This window comes from Pezoporus wallicus, unplaced genomic scaffold (assembly GCF_028554395.1).
Source record: "Pezoporus wallicus isolate ANWC-B61680 ecotype Strahan unplaced genomic scaffold, APGP_CSIRO_Pwel_v1 contig_3017, whole genome shotgun sequence".
Lineage (NCBI taxonomy): Eukaryota > Metazoa > Chordata > Aves > Psittaciformes > Psittacidae > Pezoporus > Pezoporus wallicus.
In genome coordinates this window covers 3909323-3925198 of record NW_026638957.1, presented here as the reverse complement: position 1 = coordinate 3925198, position 15876 = coordinate 3909323, and the positions used below count along the sequence as shown (strand labels likewise).

General features: G+C 45.9%; 1 protein-coding gene across 11 annotated transcripts in view; it reads right to left on the bottom strand.

The window, feature by feature from the left end:
* Positions 1-11924, bottom strand: part of UNC79 (unc-79 homolog, NALCN channel complex subunit) — a 119907-nt gene extending 107983 nt beyond the window's left edge. For 10 of the 11 annotated variants that reach the window (XR_008972657.1, XM_057413434.1, XM_057413436.1 and 7 more), the window contains exons 1-2: positions 11840-11924; positions 6250-6370 (exon numbers count right to left, since the gene is read on the bottom strand). Coding sequence is in view for 9 of the 11 variants with exons in the window: in XM_057413434.1 (XP_057269417.1) it covers positions 6250-6370; positions 11840-11861 (143 nt within the window). In the remaining 2 variants the exon portion in view is untranslated. Of the gene's footprint in view, positions 1-6249; positions 6371-9718; positions 10688-11839 lie in introns of those variants that run through there. The other variant, XM_057413443.1, reaches the window with a different exon arrangement.
* Positions 11925-15876: the final 3952 nt, after the last annotated feature.

The window sequence follows — 15876 nt, the reverse complement described above, 5'->3', positions numbered from 1 at the left end:
ACAAAGGCATCCAGTCCTGAGGGAATCGGCCATCGTAGAGATGATCTATCACATCAAGCCGAATAACGGGGATACACCTATAGATCCAGATGAAGTTGAATGTACACGACCCATGTGGCGAAAACTTACACGGAATGCACCGTCATCATATGCCCATTCATTGGCAACAGTGACCTGGAATGACATAGTACCACTAACAGTGGATGAAATGGTTCATAAACTCTGAGAGTTCGAAGACAATCTCACTCCTTCCATCATCTCAGCTGTGAAAAAACTGTCCCAGGACCTCGACAAATTGAGGGACGATGTATCTGATTTATCCAGCTCCTCACGTGTACCAACACACGTCTCAGCTATTAACAAAAGACGTCCTATTGTTCAAGAGAGGAGATACAGAAGGTATACGCCACGGGGTACCCTATGGTTTTACCTGCTGGATCACGGAGAAGACATGACAAAGTGGGATGGAAAACCTACTTCAGCTTTGGAGGAACAGGTGAGTGAACTGAAGAGGGGAGCAAGGGCCAAGACTGATCGTCCCATGAGAGCTACGGCTTCAGTCTCTGGTGAGCAGTTTCCCAGATGGAGTGGAAGAGCTGATTTTACTCCAGCTCCTGTGATAATGAAGAATAATCCCTTTCAACACGACTTAAGTGTCCAATGCTGTGACGACCATTAGAGGGGCCCTGCCTCCAGCCAGGTGGACGTAGGGGACAATCGGATTTACTGGACTCTGTGGATCAGATGGCCTGGCACATCAGTCCCACAGAAGTATAAGGCTCTAGTAGATACCGGTGCACAGTGTACCCTGATGCCATCAAGCTGTCAAGGGGTGGAACCCATCTATATTTCTGGAGTAACAGGAGGATCCCAAGAGTTGACTGTGCTGGAGGCTGAAATCAGCCTGACCGGGAGGGAATGGCAAAAGCACCCTATTGTGACTGGTCCAGAGGCTCCATGCATTCTCGGCATAGACTACCTCAAGAGAGGGTACTTCAAAGACCCAAAAGGGTACCGGTGGGCTTTTGGTATTGCTGCTTTGGAGACTGAGGAAATTGAGCAGCTGTCCACCTTGCCTGGTCTCTCAGAAGATCCCTCTGCTGTGGGGTTGCTGAAAGTTGAAGAACAACAAGTGCCAATTGCGACCACAACAGTGCACCGGCGGCAATATCGCACCAACCGAGACTCCCTGATTCCCATCCATCAGCTGATCCGTAGACTGGAGAGTCAGGGGGTGATCAGCAGGACCCGCTCACCCTTCAATAGCCCCATATGGCCAGTGCGAAAGTCTAATGGAGAATGGAGACTAACAGTAGACTATCGTGGCCTGAATGAAGTCACACCACCATTGAGTGCTGCCGTACCGGACATGCTAGAACTTCAGTATGAACTAGAGTCAAAGGCAGCCAAGTGGTATGCCACGATTGATATTGCCAATGCATTTTTCTCCATTCCTTTGGCAGCAGAGTGCAGGCCACAGTTTGCTTTTACTTGGAGGGGTGTCCAGTTCACTTGGAACCGACTGCCCCAGGGGTGGAAACACAGCCCTACCATTTGCCATGGACTGATCCAGACTGCACTGGAACAGGGGCAAGCTCCAGAACACCTGCAATACATTGATGACATTATTGTGTGGGGCGATACAGCGGAAGAAGTCTTTGAGAAAGGGAGGAAAATAATCCAAATCCTGCTGAAAGCCGGTTTTGCCATAAAACGGAGTAAGGTCAAGGGACCTGCACAGGAGATTCAATTTTTGGGAATAAAATGGCAAGATGGACGTAGACAGATCCCCACAGATGTGATCAACAAGATAACAGCAATGTCTCCACCAACTAATAAGAAAGAAACGCAAGCTTTCTTGGGTGCAGTGGGGTTCTGGAGAATGCACATCCCAAATTACAGTTCGATTGTAAGCCCTCTCTATCATGTGACCCGGAAGAAGAATGATTTTAAATGGGGCCCTGAGCAGCAACAAGCCTTTGAGCAAATTAAACGCGAGATAGTTCATGCGGTAGCCCTTGGACCAGTCCGGACCGGGCCAGATGTAAAAAATGTACTATACACTGCAGCTGGGGAGAACGGTCCTACCTGGAGCCTCTGGCAGAAAGCTCCAGGGGAGACTCGAGGTCGACCCCTCGGCTTTTGGAGTCGGGGATACAAAGGATCTGAGGCCAGCTATACCCCAACTGAGAAAGAGATACTGGCAGCCTATGAAGGGGTTCGAGCTGCTTCGGAAGTGATTGGCACTGAAGCACAGCTCCTCCTGGCACCCCGGCTGCCCGTGCTGGGCTGGATGTTCAAAGGCAGGGTCTCCTCTACACATCATGCAACTGATGCTACATGGAGTAAATGGGCTGCACTAATTACACAACGAACTCGAATAGGAAATCCCAGTCATCCAGGCATTCTAGAAGTCATCATGGACTGGCCAGAGGGCAAAGATTTCGGAATGTCACCAGAGGAGGAGGTGGTGCGTGCTGAAGAGGCCCCACCATATAATAAACTGTCAGAAAGTGAAAAGCAGTATGCCTTGTTTACTGATGGCTCTTGCCGTATTGTGGGAAAGCATCGGAGATGAGAGGCAGCTGTATGGAGTCCTGGACGACAAGTTGCAGAAACTGCTGAAGGAGAGGGTGAATCGAGTCAATTTGCCGAGGTGAAAGCCATCCAGCTGGCCCTGGACATTGCTGAACGAGAAAAGTGGCCAGTACTTTATACTGACTCATGGATGGTGGCAAATGCCCTGTGGGGGTGGTTGAAGCAATGGAAGCAGAGCAACTGGCAACGCAGAGGTAAACCCATCTGGGCTGCTGCACTGTGGAAAGATATTGCTGCCAGGGTGCAGAACCTGGTGGTGAAGGTACGTCATGTAGATGCCCATGTACCCAAGAGTCGGGCCACTGAGGAACACCAGAACAACCAACAAGTGGATAAAGCGGCTAAGATTGAAGTGGCTCAGATGGACTTAGATTGGCAACATAAAGGTGAATTATTTTTGGCCCGGTGGGCCCATGACACTTCAGGCCATCAGGGCAGAGATGCAACATATAGATGGGCCCGTGACCAAGGGGTGGACTTAACAATGGACACTATTGCCCAGGTTATTCATGAGTGTGAAACGTGCTGCAAGTAAACAAGCCAAGCGGTTAAAGCCTCTTTGGTATGGAGGACGATGGTTGAAGTATAAATATGGGGAGGCCTGGCAGATTGACTATATCACACTGCCACCAACCCGCCAAGCAAGCGCCATGTGCTTACCATGGTGGAAGCAACCACCGGGTGGCTGGAAACATACGCTGTGCCCCATGCCACTGCCCAGAACACCATCCTGGGCCTTGAGAAACAGATTTTGTGGTGACACGGCACCCCAGAGAGAAGTGAGTCAGACAATGGGACTCATTTCCGGAATAACCTTATAGATATTTGGGCCAAAGAGCATGGCATTGAGTGGGTATATCACATCCCCTACCATGCACCAGCCTCTGGGAAAATCGAACGGTACAATGGGCTGTTAAAAACTACACTGAGAGCAATGGGTGGGGGAACTTTCAAGCATTGGGATACACATTTACCAAAGGCCACCTGGTTGGTCAACACCAGAGGATCTGCCAACAGGGCCGGCCCAGCCCAGTCAGAACTTTTACATATTGTAGAGGGGGACAAAGTTCCCGTGGTGCATATGAAGAATTTGCTGGGGAAGACAGTCTGGGTTATTCCTGCTTCAGGTAAAGGCAAACCCACTCGTGGGATTGCTTTTGCTCAGGGACCTGGATATACTTGGTGGGTAATGCGGGAAGATGGGGAAGTCCGATGTATACCTCAAGGGGATTTGATTTTAGGGGAAAACAGCCAGTGAACTCAATTGTATGCTGTTGCCTGCTGTGTAATGCTTTTATAGCCCATCAACTAGATGTCTCCAGGTCACCAGCGACTGGCCCTGACTTCCCTCCAGCCATCATCCCAACAGAGAATGAACTTTGAACATCATGGACCGAATGGACTCGGCAGCATTATAGGGATTGGTCCATGCACTAAGAAAATGATCTTTTCCTCTTGGTCTGTATGTATATGGATGTATATATGTGGGAGATCGATGGTGTATTGAAAATGTGGGATCTGAGCACGATGTGAATGGTATGGAATAAGGGGTGGATAATGTCCTGGGTTCAGCAGTAGCAGTCATGTTTTTCCTTTGTGTTAACTGGTGCAGTGCTGTGTTTTGACTTCTAGCTTGAGAACAGTGTTGGTGAAGCCGATGTTGTCGGTTGTTGCTAAGTGATGTTTACCCTGACCAAGGACTCTGTGAGGCTCATGCTCTGCCAGGGAGGAGGGGAAGCTGTGAGGAAGCAGAGATGGGTCGCCTGACTCGGGCTAGCCAGGGAGGTATTCCATACCACAGCACGTCATGCCCGGGGTGGGGGGTGACTGGGAGTTACCCGGAAGGACAGGGGCTTCCGGGTGGAACTCGTCTTCTTGGCCGGTGGTATCGTATTCTCTTCCCTTGTTATTTTCCCTTATCATTGTTTTAGCTGATAGTAGCAGTGGTGATTTGTTGCTGGACTGTTCTTGTCTCAACCCGTAGGAGTTGCACTCTCTCGATCCTCCTCCCCGTTCCTCCGGGGGGGGGGGGGGGGGGGGGGAACGAGACGGACACGGACCTCGATTGTTGTCAGCTCAGCACCACTCACTGGGAGTGAGTGAACAAGTTACCTGACTGGGTTTAAACCACGACAGTGGTATAAAAACACTTTCTTTAAGCAGCAGACTCTAAATCCATGCTGTCAACATACTTCTGCCCAAGAAGAAAAAGATCTCATTATGGCACTTGGTAGTTACAGCTAAGGGAGAAAATGTCAAGTTCAACTTTCTTGCTTAAAGGCCCACAGCATTTAAGCAGATGGTATTTTGTTATATAGAACCTTACCTAATGCTTATGTTGTGCAAATAACGCATCAAAACAGCCTGATGTGGGAACAGAGCCACATTTTAGAGGTAACTTCAGTGACTCTTAGAACAATTTTTTCCCACTGCTGCAATATAATGAGACAAAATTTAATTTATTCATCTTAAAAAAATAAAAGCCCTACTGGTTGACGGAAACCAATTTCACAGTGCTTAAACACTTCTGCACTTGGAATTTTCAAAAGTAAACAGGAAACTACCTGTTTGCAGTGAACAGGCGTTCCATTAATAATGAGTATTTTTGTCCATGTATCTTACATTCATATAAAGAGGGTCAAGAATTTTTATATACCCCATGTGCTTTCAAATGAATGTTAGAATGAGCAATGGTTATTCTTGCAAGTTTAAATTCTTGCTTCTCAACTTGCATGCATTATAGGGTGTACAAATACATGGGTTAATTGTTGTATTTCCAAACTAGCTTCTGACAAAAGGGGCAAACTTTCCAGTATAAATCAGGAAGCAATGCACAGGAATGCATCTTTAACTGCTTTTTTCTGGATGTGAAAACCAGCCAAAACCTGCACAGACAAAAATCACCTCCTCGCTGTCAAAAGCTATTTTAAAAACAATTTGAAAGTATGACTCCACTAGGTAGCACCATGGAATGTATGTCATTCCTAATTAAGTCTCTCAATTTTTCACATCCTTTTAGCAAGACAAGAGGTAGTATTTCCTATTCAAAATATGTTCTGTAATCGTATGGTACTTAGTACTAGATACTATTATGAAATATTGGACTAAATCAAAACCCCAGGTCAGAACAATCCTGACCTGGTTTTGCCATGCAACTCCAGACCTGTATAAAAGCTTTGTGTCTCTTTGTACTGTTATGAGGGACTGAACCAGAACCCAAGCCTGACAGCCAGCTGAATTACAGCACAGTAAGAAGCTAGTTTTGCTCATCTGGCATTGCTCTAGGATCCTGAGGTACCAGGACTGTTAAGGAAATCATGAGTATAACACATCTAAAACTTTTTAAGTCACAAATTCCTTTCTTCACAAGTTCAGCACTTCCGTGCATTCAGCTAAGTCTTAGAAGGGCCAAGCAAATGTGTAATCAACCAAGTTTATTTTAGAATCAGCCACTCAGTAAGCAGCTCAACTGGGCAAATTGGGCAACAGCCATTGAAGAAATTAATTCATAGCATTCTTTTCTTAAATTATGCTCTGACTCTCTTTTGCTGAGCATTGACCTATTAAATCTTGCAACAAATTAAAAGTCAATCAATACACCCCTACAATTCTTTAGCTCTTTATTCTTCAAGAGCATTAGTTAAAACTTACCTCAATAACGTCTGAGAAAAGTATTTCAGAGTATTTGCAATGTCAGTTCCAGAGGGCACAGGGTAAATGTTGTGGAGGACCCGGTTGTGGTATTCCTGAAGGTATCGAATTTTGGAAGCAACTACATAAAAGACAAAAAACAAACACAGAAACTTTCATTTAGTCTTTTTGCTGACTGACAGAATCTCATCTGTTCCTACTACAGTTGATTTTCCTTTTTTTTTTTTTTTTAATTTAAGGATTAAACTGTGAAAACCAGAAAAGTCTCCCCCTGGTCCTTCTGTTTTGACTGAATAAATTGAACACGCTAATGCAAGTGTGCCAAGGGGAAAGCATGGAAGTGAATGCCTGCATCTGTATTAGTGATAGAAATTTTAAATAAAAAATAAAAAATAAAAAAAGGTAAACAACAAAAAAATGCACTTCTTCCATCTCAAGATTCATTTACAATGAATGAGTCATTGGATCACAGAAGGTTCATGTGAGACAGATAAATATTTCTACAGCCAAAGCAGGGACATATGCTGAGACAGAGAGAGCTTATGTGATTTACTTCAGGCCATGCATTTACTTTTTGCGATTAACTAAGGTTATTAAAAGATCTGTGCTGTTTATTTTAGTTTCTTAGGAAGTCTGATCAAGCAGGTGAGGGGATTCCAAAGAGCAGTAGGAGCTCTACACCTTTACTAAAACTATTTTGTGCTGTTTTAAAAATAATAGTGGGCTTACTTTCTAATAGAGATCATTGTTCACTACAAGACAAAAGGGACTACCCACCATAGCTGCAATGCCTTAGATTGTCTACATGGCTCAACACAGTCTTACACAGAGACATCTTAGCACAGTCACCTCTTTTTTTTGCTCTACTCAGACTAATCTGTTGAGAAACAGAGTGTACTGGCTGTGGCAGAGACTGTACCAGCTCAGCAGCTGCTCATAGCATCACCCTGTTCAGACACAGCCCCAGTGAAAGCAGAGAACCTAATTATACTAAAAGTACACCAAGACTGTTTAATAGGCAGTTAAAAGGCGACATATTTCCAAATTACTCTGGTCCTTGAGCATATGGATTATGAGTCCTTCCCTACACCAAGATATATCCTTCTTCCCCTACAGGGCTCCTTCAGTGTGATAGATAAATTGTGCTTCCTAAATGAGCCATTAGTCAATACTTTGTTTTATTCTCATTGCCAAATAGCATTCATTAAAGAAGGAATATCATTAAGCCCTCTGCTGAACAGAAGGGCACTAACTTCCTGAGAGACACGGCTATGCCCCTCCTGCTGCTGTACCTCAACATCTCATGAGCATTCCGATTCATTTCTGCACCACTGACAGTTAAATGAGAAGGGGTGACATTATATGCATATCACAAAAAAAGACTGAAGGACAGACACCAAGAGTGAAGTGTCTGCTACTGCTGTTGGAGGCTCAACTCAAGACACTGAGGGCCATTTTCCCAGTATAGATAGCAGCATGTACTGAACTTTCACATCCAGGAAACAAAAGCATCTGCGAGTGCTCACTCACAAAACAAACAAGGTTTGACAATTTCAAGTCAGTAACCCATACAGTGAGGAAGATTTAAATAATCACCAAATGAAGAATAAAGTCTGCTTGAACTGCTTGACAACAAACTGTCTTCCAGCACCCAACTGCCCTCATCATGATCATCCTTTCTCCTGTTTCCAAGTGTACCTCCTGTCCCCCCCCCCAGTTTCTGTCACAAGTGAAGCTTCTACAGACAAAAGTCTCCCTCACAGTATCATCCTGCTTCATGACAGAGACAAAGCACACTGTGCGACTGTATAGACAGGCTGGGATCTATGGGAAAACAGCAAGTAAAAATGCAATTAGAGAGATTGTCATAATGCATATGCAAAAGGAATAAACGATGCATAAGCAACTTGTATTTCCTCACTTTTAAGTGTTTCACTTTACAAATCTATTTTAAGGTGACCTTAATGGATAATTAAAATCAATCACTATTCTCCACCCCCCCAAACAACTGAAAATAGAAGTTTTTTCACAGGGACTCAGATCACCTCAGTATAGCTAGGAGCAGGATCAGAGCCTTTCAGGACACCACATGAGCCTGTGGTGCATAAACAGCACTGTGGCAGGAGGTTATCCCTGTCTCTGTGAGACCAGCTACAGCTAGCGTAGACACCCCCAGAACCAGTGGGGTAGTAACACTGGCTCATGACGTGTTTCACTCCACATTACGAAAGTTTATTTGAGTAGTCCAAGACCTGCTTTCCCCTCCTTATCCCACGTCTCATTCATTCTGCCCCGTTTCTCAGTTTTAGATCCTGATTTGCAGGTCAATTTACCAGATTGATAGACACTTCTTTTAATTGTCATGAAGACCCCTAAAAAAACTGATCTAGATTAGGTTAGATTAAGAAAGGATTTACTTCATAAATGTATTTTGTGCTATTTTCTCTTGCTAGGGAAAAAAAGATGTATGAACCCAGGCATATTTGCAAAGAAAACAGACCACAATGTCACAGTCCCTGACAAAGAACAACTCATAGCAAAATGCATAGTTTACTGTGGCTACCATGGGTTGCTGTCAGATATCCATAAATGAACTGGATTAACAAAATGCAAGAAATGATTTCAGAATTCAGTTCTAGATGTATTTCAGAGAACTATCTGCCTTTCTACAGGTACTTAGTTTCAAGAATGTATATACAGTATCTAGAATCTTTTTTTTTTAATAAAGAGGCAAATGTATTTATTTCTATTAATCAGCATTAACAGGCAATTGTATCAGACAAAATACCAAAACCCAAGAAAATTTATTTATAATGCCTACATATTAACATTAGCTTTAGGCTAAAGGTTTTAACCTCACCTCTCAGTTCTGTTTCCCAGAACACTTAGAATTTCAGCACAGCCTCCCAAAACCTTCTGAAGAAAAGCCCCAGAGCAAAACTTTGCCAACTTTCAAGATACATAAATGTGTGAATGATCCAATATTCTGAGCACCCAGAGGTACACTTCAAAAACACATGTCCCTCCATGGAAGTACTTAGCCATTGTCATAGGGTCATCATATTAAAAAAATAATATAGTAGAAGATGAGAAAAAAGTTATTCCAGGATACTTTGCTGGGTTATCTCTCTAGGATCTACACGAATCTAACTAAACTCACTAGCCCCTTGTAAACATCTAGAGTTGAAACCATTAGGAGTCTTTAAAGATGGTCTTGGCTGTCCCACCATCCTGAAGAACAGAGTGGGCACTAGGCATTCCCAGGACATTACTTACCACAACTAAACATCACTTACTGCTATTTAAGGTGAAAAAGAACTAGTTTTCTTTGACTACAATAGAACACCGCAGGCACGACATGATGAGTTAAATGATGTCACCATCAATACTGCTGGTATGGGATACAAGATGCATGGGGTCACAAAAAAGGGAGGCTTCGAGACAACTTCCCAGACTGCCACAATTTTACCTGTTGTTCATACAACCTGCCAAAGAGCTGTGGGGTGGCCAAAGATTCACGTTTAGACCAGCACCTCTTCTGTCCTGATCAGTCTGTTTCCTCATTCGTAGTGTTTTGCTGCTGCTCTTGGTAAACTGAGATTCATTATGACTTGTGACTTGTCTTCTTCCCAAAACATTCTGGTTCTTGCCTGTCAGTCAATGAGGGCAGAAGCAACAACAGCAACAGCTGGGATTTGAAGGTTTGCCTGGTAGTGATGTATGCATATCAACATAATCTGTGTAGGAATCCATCACCATTTGTAAAGAATTGCAGGTAAGGCAATCTTGAAGTTATGTAGAGACAAAGACATTTGGCAATGATGTAAGAATCAGACAGGGGAACAGCCTTGGTAAACAAAATGCATTCAGTAAGTTATAACACACAGGATATGTCCATTAACCAAATACTCTACCTGGAGCATCATGAAAAGGAACATTAGGAGTTTGAAAGATCTGGAACCCAGACCCCAAATAAGTCTTAAAATAGAGAGCAGCGGGGACACAGTAGGCCAAGCTGCACTGTCTTGAACAGTACAAGGGGATGAAAAGAAAAAACAGCCAAAGATAAAATATGAAAGAGAAGCTCCAACGGAGCAGACCAAAAACATTGGGAATGGAGGAAAAGAGAAGGCAGAATAGAAAAGAAAGAAAATACCAAAAGCAGTGTTGGGACAAAAGGTGTCAGAAATTCTTCCACATGCTAGTGTCAAAGAGGCATAATTAATGTATAAATATCACAAGAAGGAAGAAATAATTACAGAACTCAGGAGGGGGGTGAGGAAGGCAGAAAGAACAGAACAGTACATATCCGAACACCACGTACTTCAGAGCTGCTGCACAGTCAGAACATTGTGTCTCTATTTATGAGGCCAGAAATGTATCCCTACAGCAATAAATTAGCATCCACATAATATTTTAATAGCAACATCATTCATCCTGTAAATAAGCAGTAAACCCTAAAGGAAAAAAAAGGAAAGTATCCTTTTCCTTAGATCAGTTCAGCTCAGGCATATATAAATACAAGGATCCTTCCCAGTGACATGGAGGAAGGAGACAGCAAGTCACAGCATGCAAGGTGTCAGATCGTATTATGTCACTGTGACAAAGATCAATCCAACCTACTGGTCACAGACTGCCTGGCTAACAACCATGACGCTGTATCGGGAGAGAAAGCGTCTGATAGAGGTGACAAGCTTGACCACCCTAGTATTTTTCTTTAAGCCTTCCACCAGGCGTCTTGCAGACACACCAGTTGTAGACAGCAGCAGCCACAGTGGGGAGCACTTGCATGGCCCAGCTGGTGACATTCCAACCACCATGTCATCTGCTTTCGCTGGGATCAGATCTAGCCATCATAGTGGTGAAACATCCGTGGCTGTGAGGCGGCCTGCTAGGCCCCGGGGAGGGCCTGTCAGCACCAGGGGCGGGCTCCTGCTGCGAGGCTCTGGGGGCTATGGCAGGCAGTGTGCCAGTGAGACAGTAACACCCTGCCTACACTCACCCAAAAGGTGAACAGCGCAGCAAGAATGACAACACACCTGACAGCACATCTCCCTTCTCCCTATCTCACAGCAAGACCGCCTGCAAGATGACAATGGATAGGTCATCTCCAGTCTCTCGCGGGACTACATCCTTTGGGACATGGCACAGCACCAGCTGAGAAGGCAGGCTGGAGGGTTGCCGCCGTGGGGTGGAGGGCCAAGCCGGCAGCCTCACCCCCCGATCCCTCATTTCTACCCTCAGGTCCCCGGAGCTGCTCCTGCACCAACACGAGGTCCGCCCTGAAGGGCCGCACGGGCAGCGGCCGGAGGGCGAGATGCTCCACGGGCGGGTGGCTCCACGGGCCGGCGCCACCAAGCCCTCAGCGGCGGCAGAGACAGAAAGAGCCAGAACGGAGGCAGCCCACCCTACCCTTGCACTCGCTGCTCCGCTGCCGCCACATCAGGCGGGATGAGACCGGGCAGCGCTGCACCGCCGGGGTGACCGACAGCCAGTCAGCGCCATCGGCGGGAGGCAACCACGGCCGGCCGACCCCCTCTCCCCTCGGACAGGCCCCTGCCCTTGCCGCGCTCCCGGCCCCATCACTCACACTGCTCCGCCTTAGTGGACATGCTGCCGCCCCGCTCTGCCCCTCTGGCGCCGAGGAGCGCCTGCCCACGGCCGCGGTGATGATAGCGGCGGTGATGAGACAGCGGCGGTGATGATAGCGGCGGTGATGATAGCGGCGGTGATGATAGCGGCGGCGAGCGCGCCGACCGCGCCGACTCCTCCGCGCTGCCGCTACCGCAGGGCTGCGGGCCGGGAGCGCCAGGCGGGCGCGGCTGGGAGGGAGCGTGCTCTTAAAGGGAAAGCGCGTCTGGAGGTTGGGGCTGGCTGCTGCTGGGGATGCTCGGCGGGGGATGGGGCGGCCTGACCGCGCCGGAGCGCCGAACTCGCCGCAGCGCGGAGCAGGGAGCTGCAGGCCGGGAGATCCTGAGGAGCCTCTCAGAGCCCCGCTAGTGCCCCCGGGGCTTTGCGAGTGGTCTGGGCTGCTGAGGGGACTGTGGAGCGCAGGTCCCGGCCCGACGCCCAGCTCTGCATAGAGCCGCAAGAGGTGGAGCGCTGGGCTGGTCCGGGATGGGGGGGGATAATTGACAGGGGAATTCCGTGGGACCGTGGGTCTGTGTACTCCGTTTATTCTTTGTTTGAAATAGGAATGCATTCCATTGGGTACTCCTGCCCTCGATCCCCTGGGCTCCAGCTGTGTACCTCTGGAGAGCCTGAAATCAGGAGCCCCTGCTTGGGTTTGCCCACTTGTTTCCACAGTATCCCAAGAAGCTATTTTGGGACTGTTCTGCCTTCTCCGAGGAGGCAGGGCTGAGATCAGCCCCAACTGTGCCTCCTGTCCATCACTAAATCCCAGCTATTGTAACTGCCACAGGTACCATCAGTGTGGGACAAAGGTGGGGTGTAAAGACCCGTTGTGGTGGTGTCCTGGGTTCAGCAGTAGCAGTCATTTTTCTCCTTCTTGGTAGCTGGTGTAGTGCAGTGTTTTGACTTTCAGCTCGGGAACAGAGCTGATAACGATGTTTTGGTTTGGCCAAGGACTTTGTGAGCCTCATGCTCTGCCAGGGAGGAGGGGAAGCCGGGAGGAAGCAGAGACAGGACACCTGACCCAAACTGACCAAAGAGGTATTCCATACCACAGCACGTCATGCCCAGGAGGTAACTGGGAGTTAGCCGGGAGGGCTGGCAGACTGCCGGGCTGGAGGAGGTATCGGTCGGAGCTTGGTCGGGCTTGGGGGGGCGAGTTATCGGTCAGCTGGTGCTGAGGTGTTGTATTCTCTCCCTTGTTATTTCCTTTATCATTATTATCACTGGTGGTAGCAGTAGTGATTTGTGTTATACCTTAGTTACTAAACTGTTCTTATCTCAACCCGTGGGAGTTGCATTCTTTTCGATTCTCCTCTCCGTCCCTCCGAGAGCAGGGGGAGGGCAAGAAAGGGGGGGGGGGGAAGTGAGCAAACGAGTTACCTGACTGGGTTTAAACCACGACAGGTGGGAATACAGTAATAGCAACATAATTCATTTGCTCCAAGAGAAATGATTTCACCAGTGTGCGTCTTGTCAGCTTCCACAGTATCTGGACTTGACGTTGCCAGATCTCAGAAATGAACAGCTAGCTATGAGTTTCTTCTCTGAAAAACAGTTTTTCACATCCTCACACCTCTGAGAAATAGCAATATTTCACCAGCCAGGGCATATGAGCCAGATGTTTATAGATAAAAAGTCAGTTGCAACAGACTCTCCTCAAAACACTGGGCTACTACATAAGATGAGCAGGCCTGTGGCAGCCAGAGAACTGTGTTGCAAAGGTGGAGGAAAATAGATACATTTTATTACTCAACATGCAAGGCAAAGCCTCCAAATTACTGCTGCCCTGATCTGGGGATGATGCACGTTCTGTGCCAGGAACAAAAAAAAAAAAAAAAGAGGCTGTTGCTGTTTGCTGGCATTTAGCAGGCTGGGTTTTTTCTCATAAAAGATTGCTTGGTGCATTGCCTGCGCAATGTTTTTTCAACACCACTTAATTAGGTCAAAAATTGAACTCTTTTTGCATTTTCTTGAGGCCATAGTTCTTTCCACACTCCCGGCTGCTTGTGAGCCCAAAAGAGAAAGTGGAGCCAACTTAAACCACCACCACTGGCTTGTGTGAACAAGCTGCAACAGCTATAGTGAGACTAATCCACAACTAAAGGCATGAGTTAAATGTGAAAAGAGTCACCTCCATTTTCCTGAGCAGTACTTCACGAAAGCAAATACACTGGCCCATTCCCATATGTCGTTTGGTCCTTCTTCCTGTTGAGCTTGCTGCAAGATCATGTAGGTTGCTACCTAAACATTTTTTCTCTTTCACTGATACAGAGGGTTGACCATTGTACAGGGGGGTAGTACAGGGGGGTTGTACAAGGGGGTTGTACAGGGGGGTTGTACAGGGGGGTTAGAGGAATTTGTTTAAACAAAAGGACTATCTGTTGTAAATGCCTGCTAAGCAGAACAGAGACCTCCGGTCCTGTTAATAAGCAGACGCCTGAATCTACTGATAAAGGGGAGAAGCAGAGGATTTACGGCTGGGACACTGATCAAACTCTACTGATAAAGGGGAGAAGTAGAGGATTTACGGCTGGGACACTGACCAAACTCTAAGGCCACACGTAAAGACTAAAAAAAGGTGAAAAGTGCAAGAAGAGGAAGACTCATTTACTTCATCTTGAAGACCCCTACCCAGAGGAGGAAGACTCATTTACTTCATCTTGAGACCCCTGCCCATGACCAGAGGGGGCACTGCGCAGGCGCAGAGAACCTTCTGGCTCATTATAATACAAAGCAGGGATAGGACATGAATATGTATAGGTGTGTTATGCAACCTTATGAATATATATAACTTTAGAGAATAAATGTAGAGGGAAACAACACTGAGGTACGCATGACTCTGAGGAATTATCCCCGTGCATCTCAGCGCTGAATAAAAAGCATACCTACTTTACAACTTTTAACGAGTTGTGGAGTCAATCCGCGCATTATCACATTTAAACCTGTAAGAGTAAACATTTATATTTGTCCTTTTGTTAGAAACTGACACATTAGATCAGATTCTGCTGAAGGGAATGAGAAGTTTTCTATTTATTTTTATTTAATGATATGTCCAGGGAGGTCATGTGGTGCTATAAGCCCTGCTTATGCAACCCTAGCTCTCATACCATAGAATGTAAGTGCTAAAAATACAGACAAATGGCTTTCAGACTTTATTGAAATAGGCTCTTGAAGGCAGGTTTCAACTTCAGCTTCAGTTTCTGTTGATGCCTGTTGATGCAATAGATCAGTTGTCTGAACTGCTTTGTTGCTCATTACAAACCAATAGGGAACTCTCTGCACTGACAGGAACTGAGCTCCCATGGGTATCCCTTAAAATGCACCAAGTGTTCACATACCAGTGGTGAGCCTACTGAAAATACTCAGGTTGATGAAGCAGGAACACACTGAGAAAATATGAATTCCATTTCTCACATAAAATTTCTTCTTTGGTTTAAGTGCCTGAAAATTGTAGCTATGCCTGCATTTACTGAACAAAGTCCTACACAGTTCAGCATGTAATTCAGGTATATGGAACACAGTTTATTGCTCACAAGTCCCCCACATGCCTAAAAAATGCCTAAGCCCCAAATAAATCCTGATACAAGTAATCTGTTATTTGGTCAAACAATTTGATAATTTTTAATACAAGCATAGGGTCTCATGCTTTAAATTATGAACAAATGTCATAAAAGAGCAAATGCAGGAACATGGCACTCTGGGAATTACTTTCTCAAGTCTCTGTGCTGAATAGAGCCACCATTTCTCACCAAGATCCTAACAAAATGGTACAGTGCTCCACTGGAAACATTTTTTGAGCAGCTAAGATTTATGTCCATATGTTTTTTACCTCTTCATGCACTCAGTTAAGAGAACACATAAAAGCTGCAGGCATTTGAAAGCTCACTAGTCATTATGCAAGAACATTTTACCTATAAATGAATAGGGAATGGATACATACCAACTGATGAAAAATAAATAGAAGAAATGGTACTTTTCTGCATTCATGAGTGG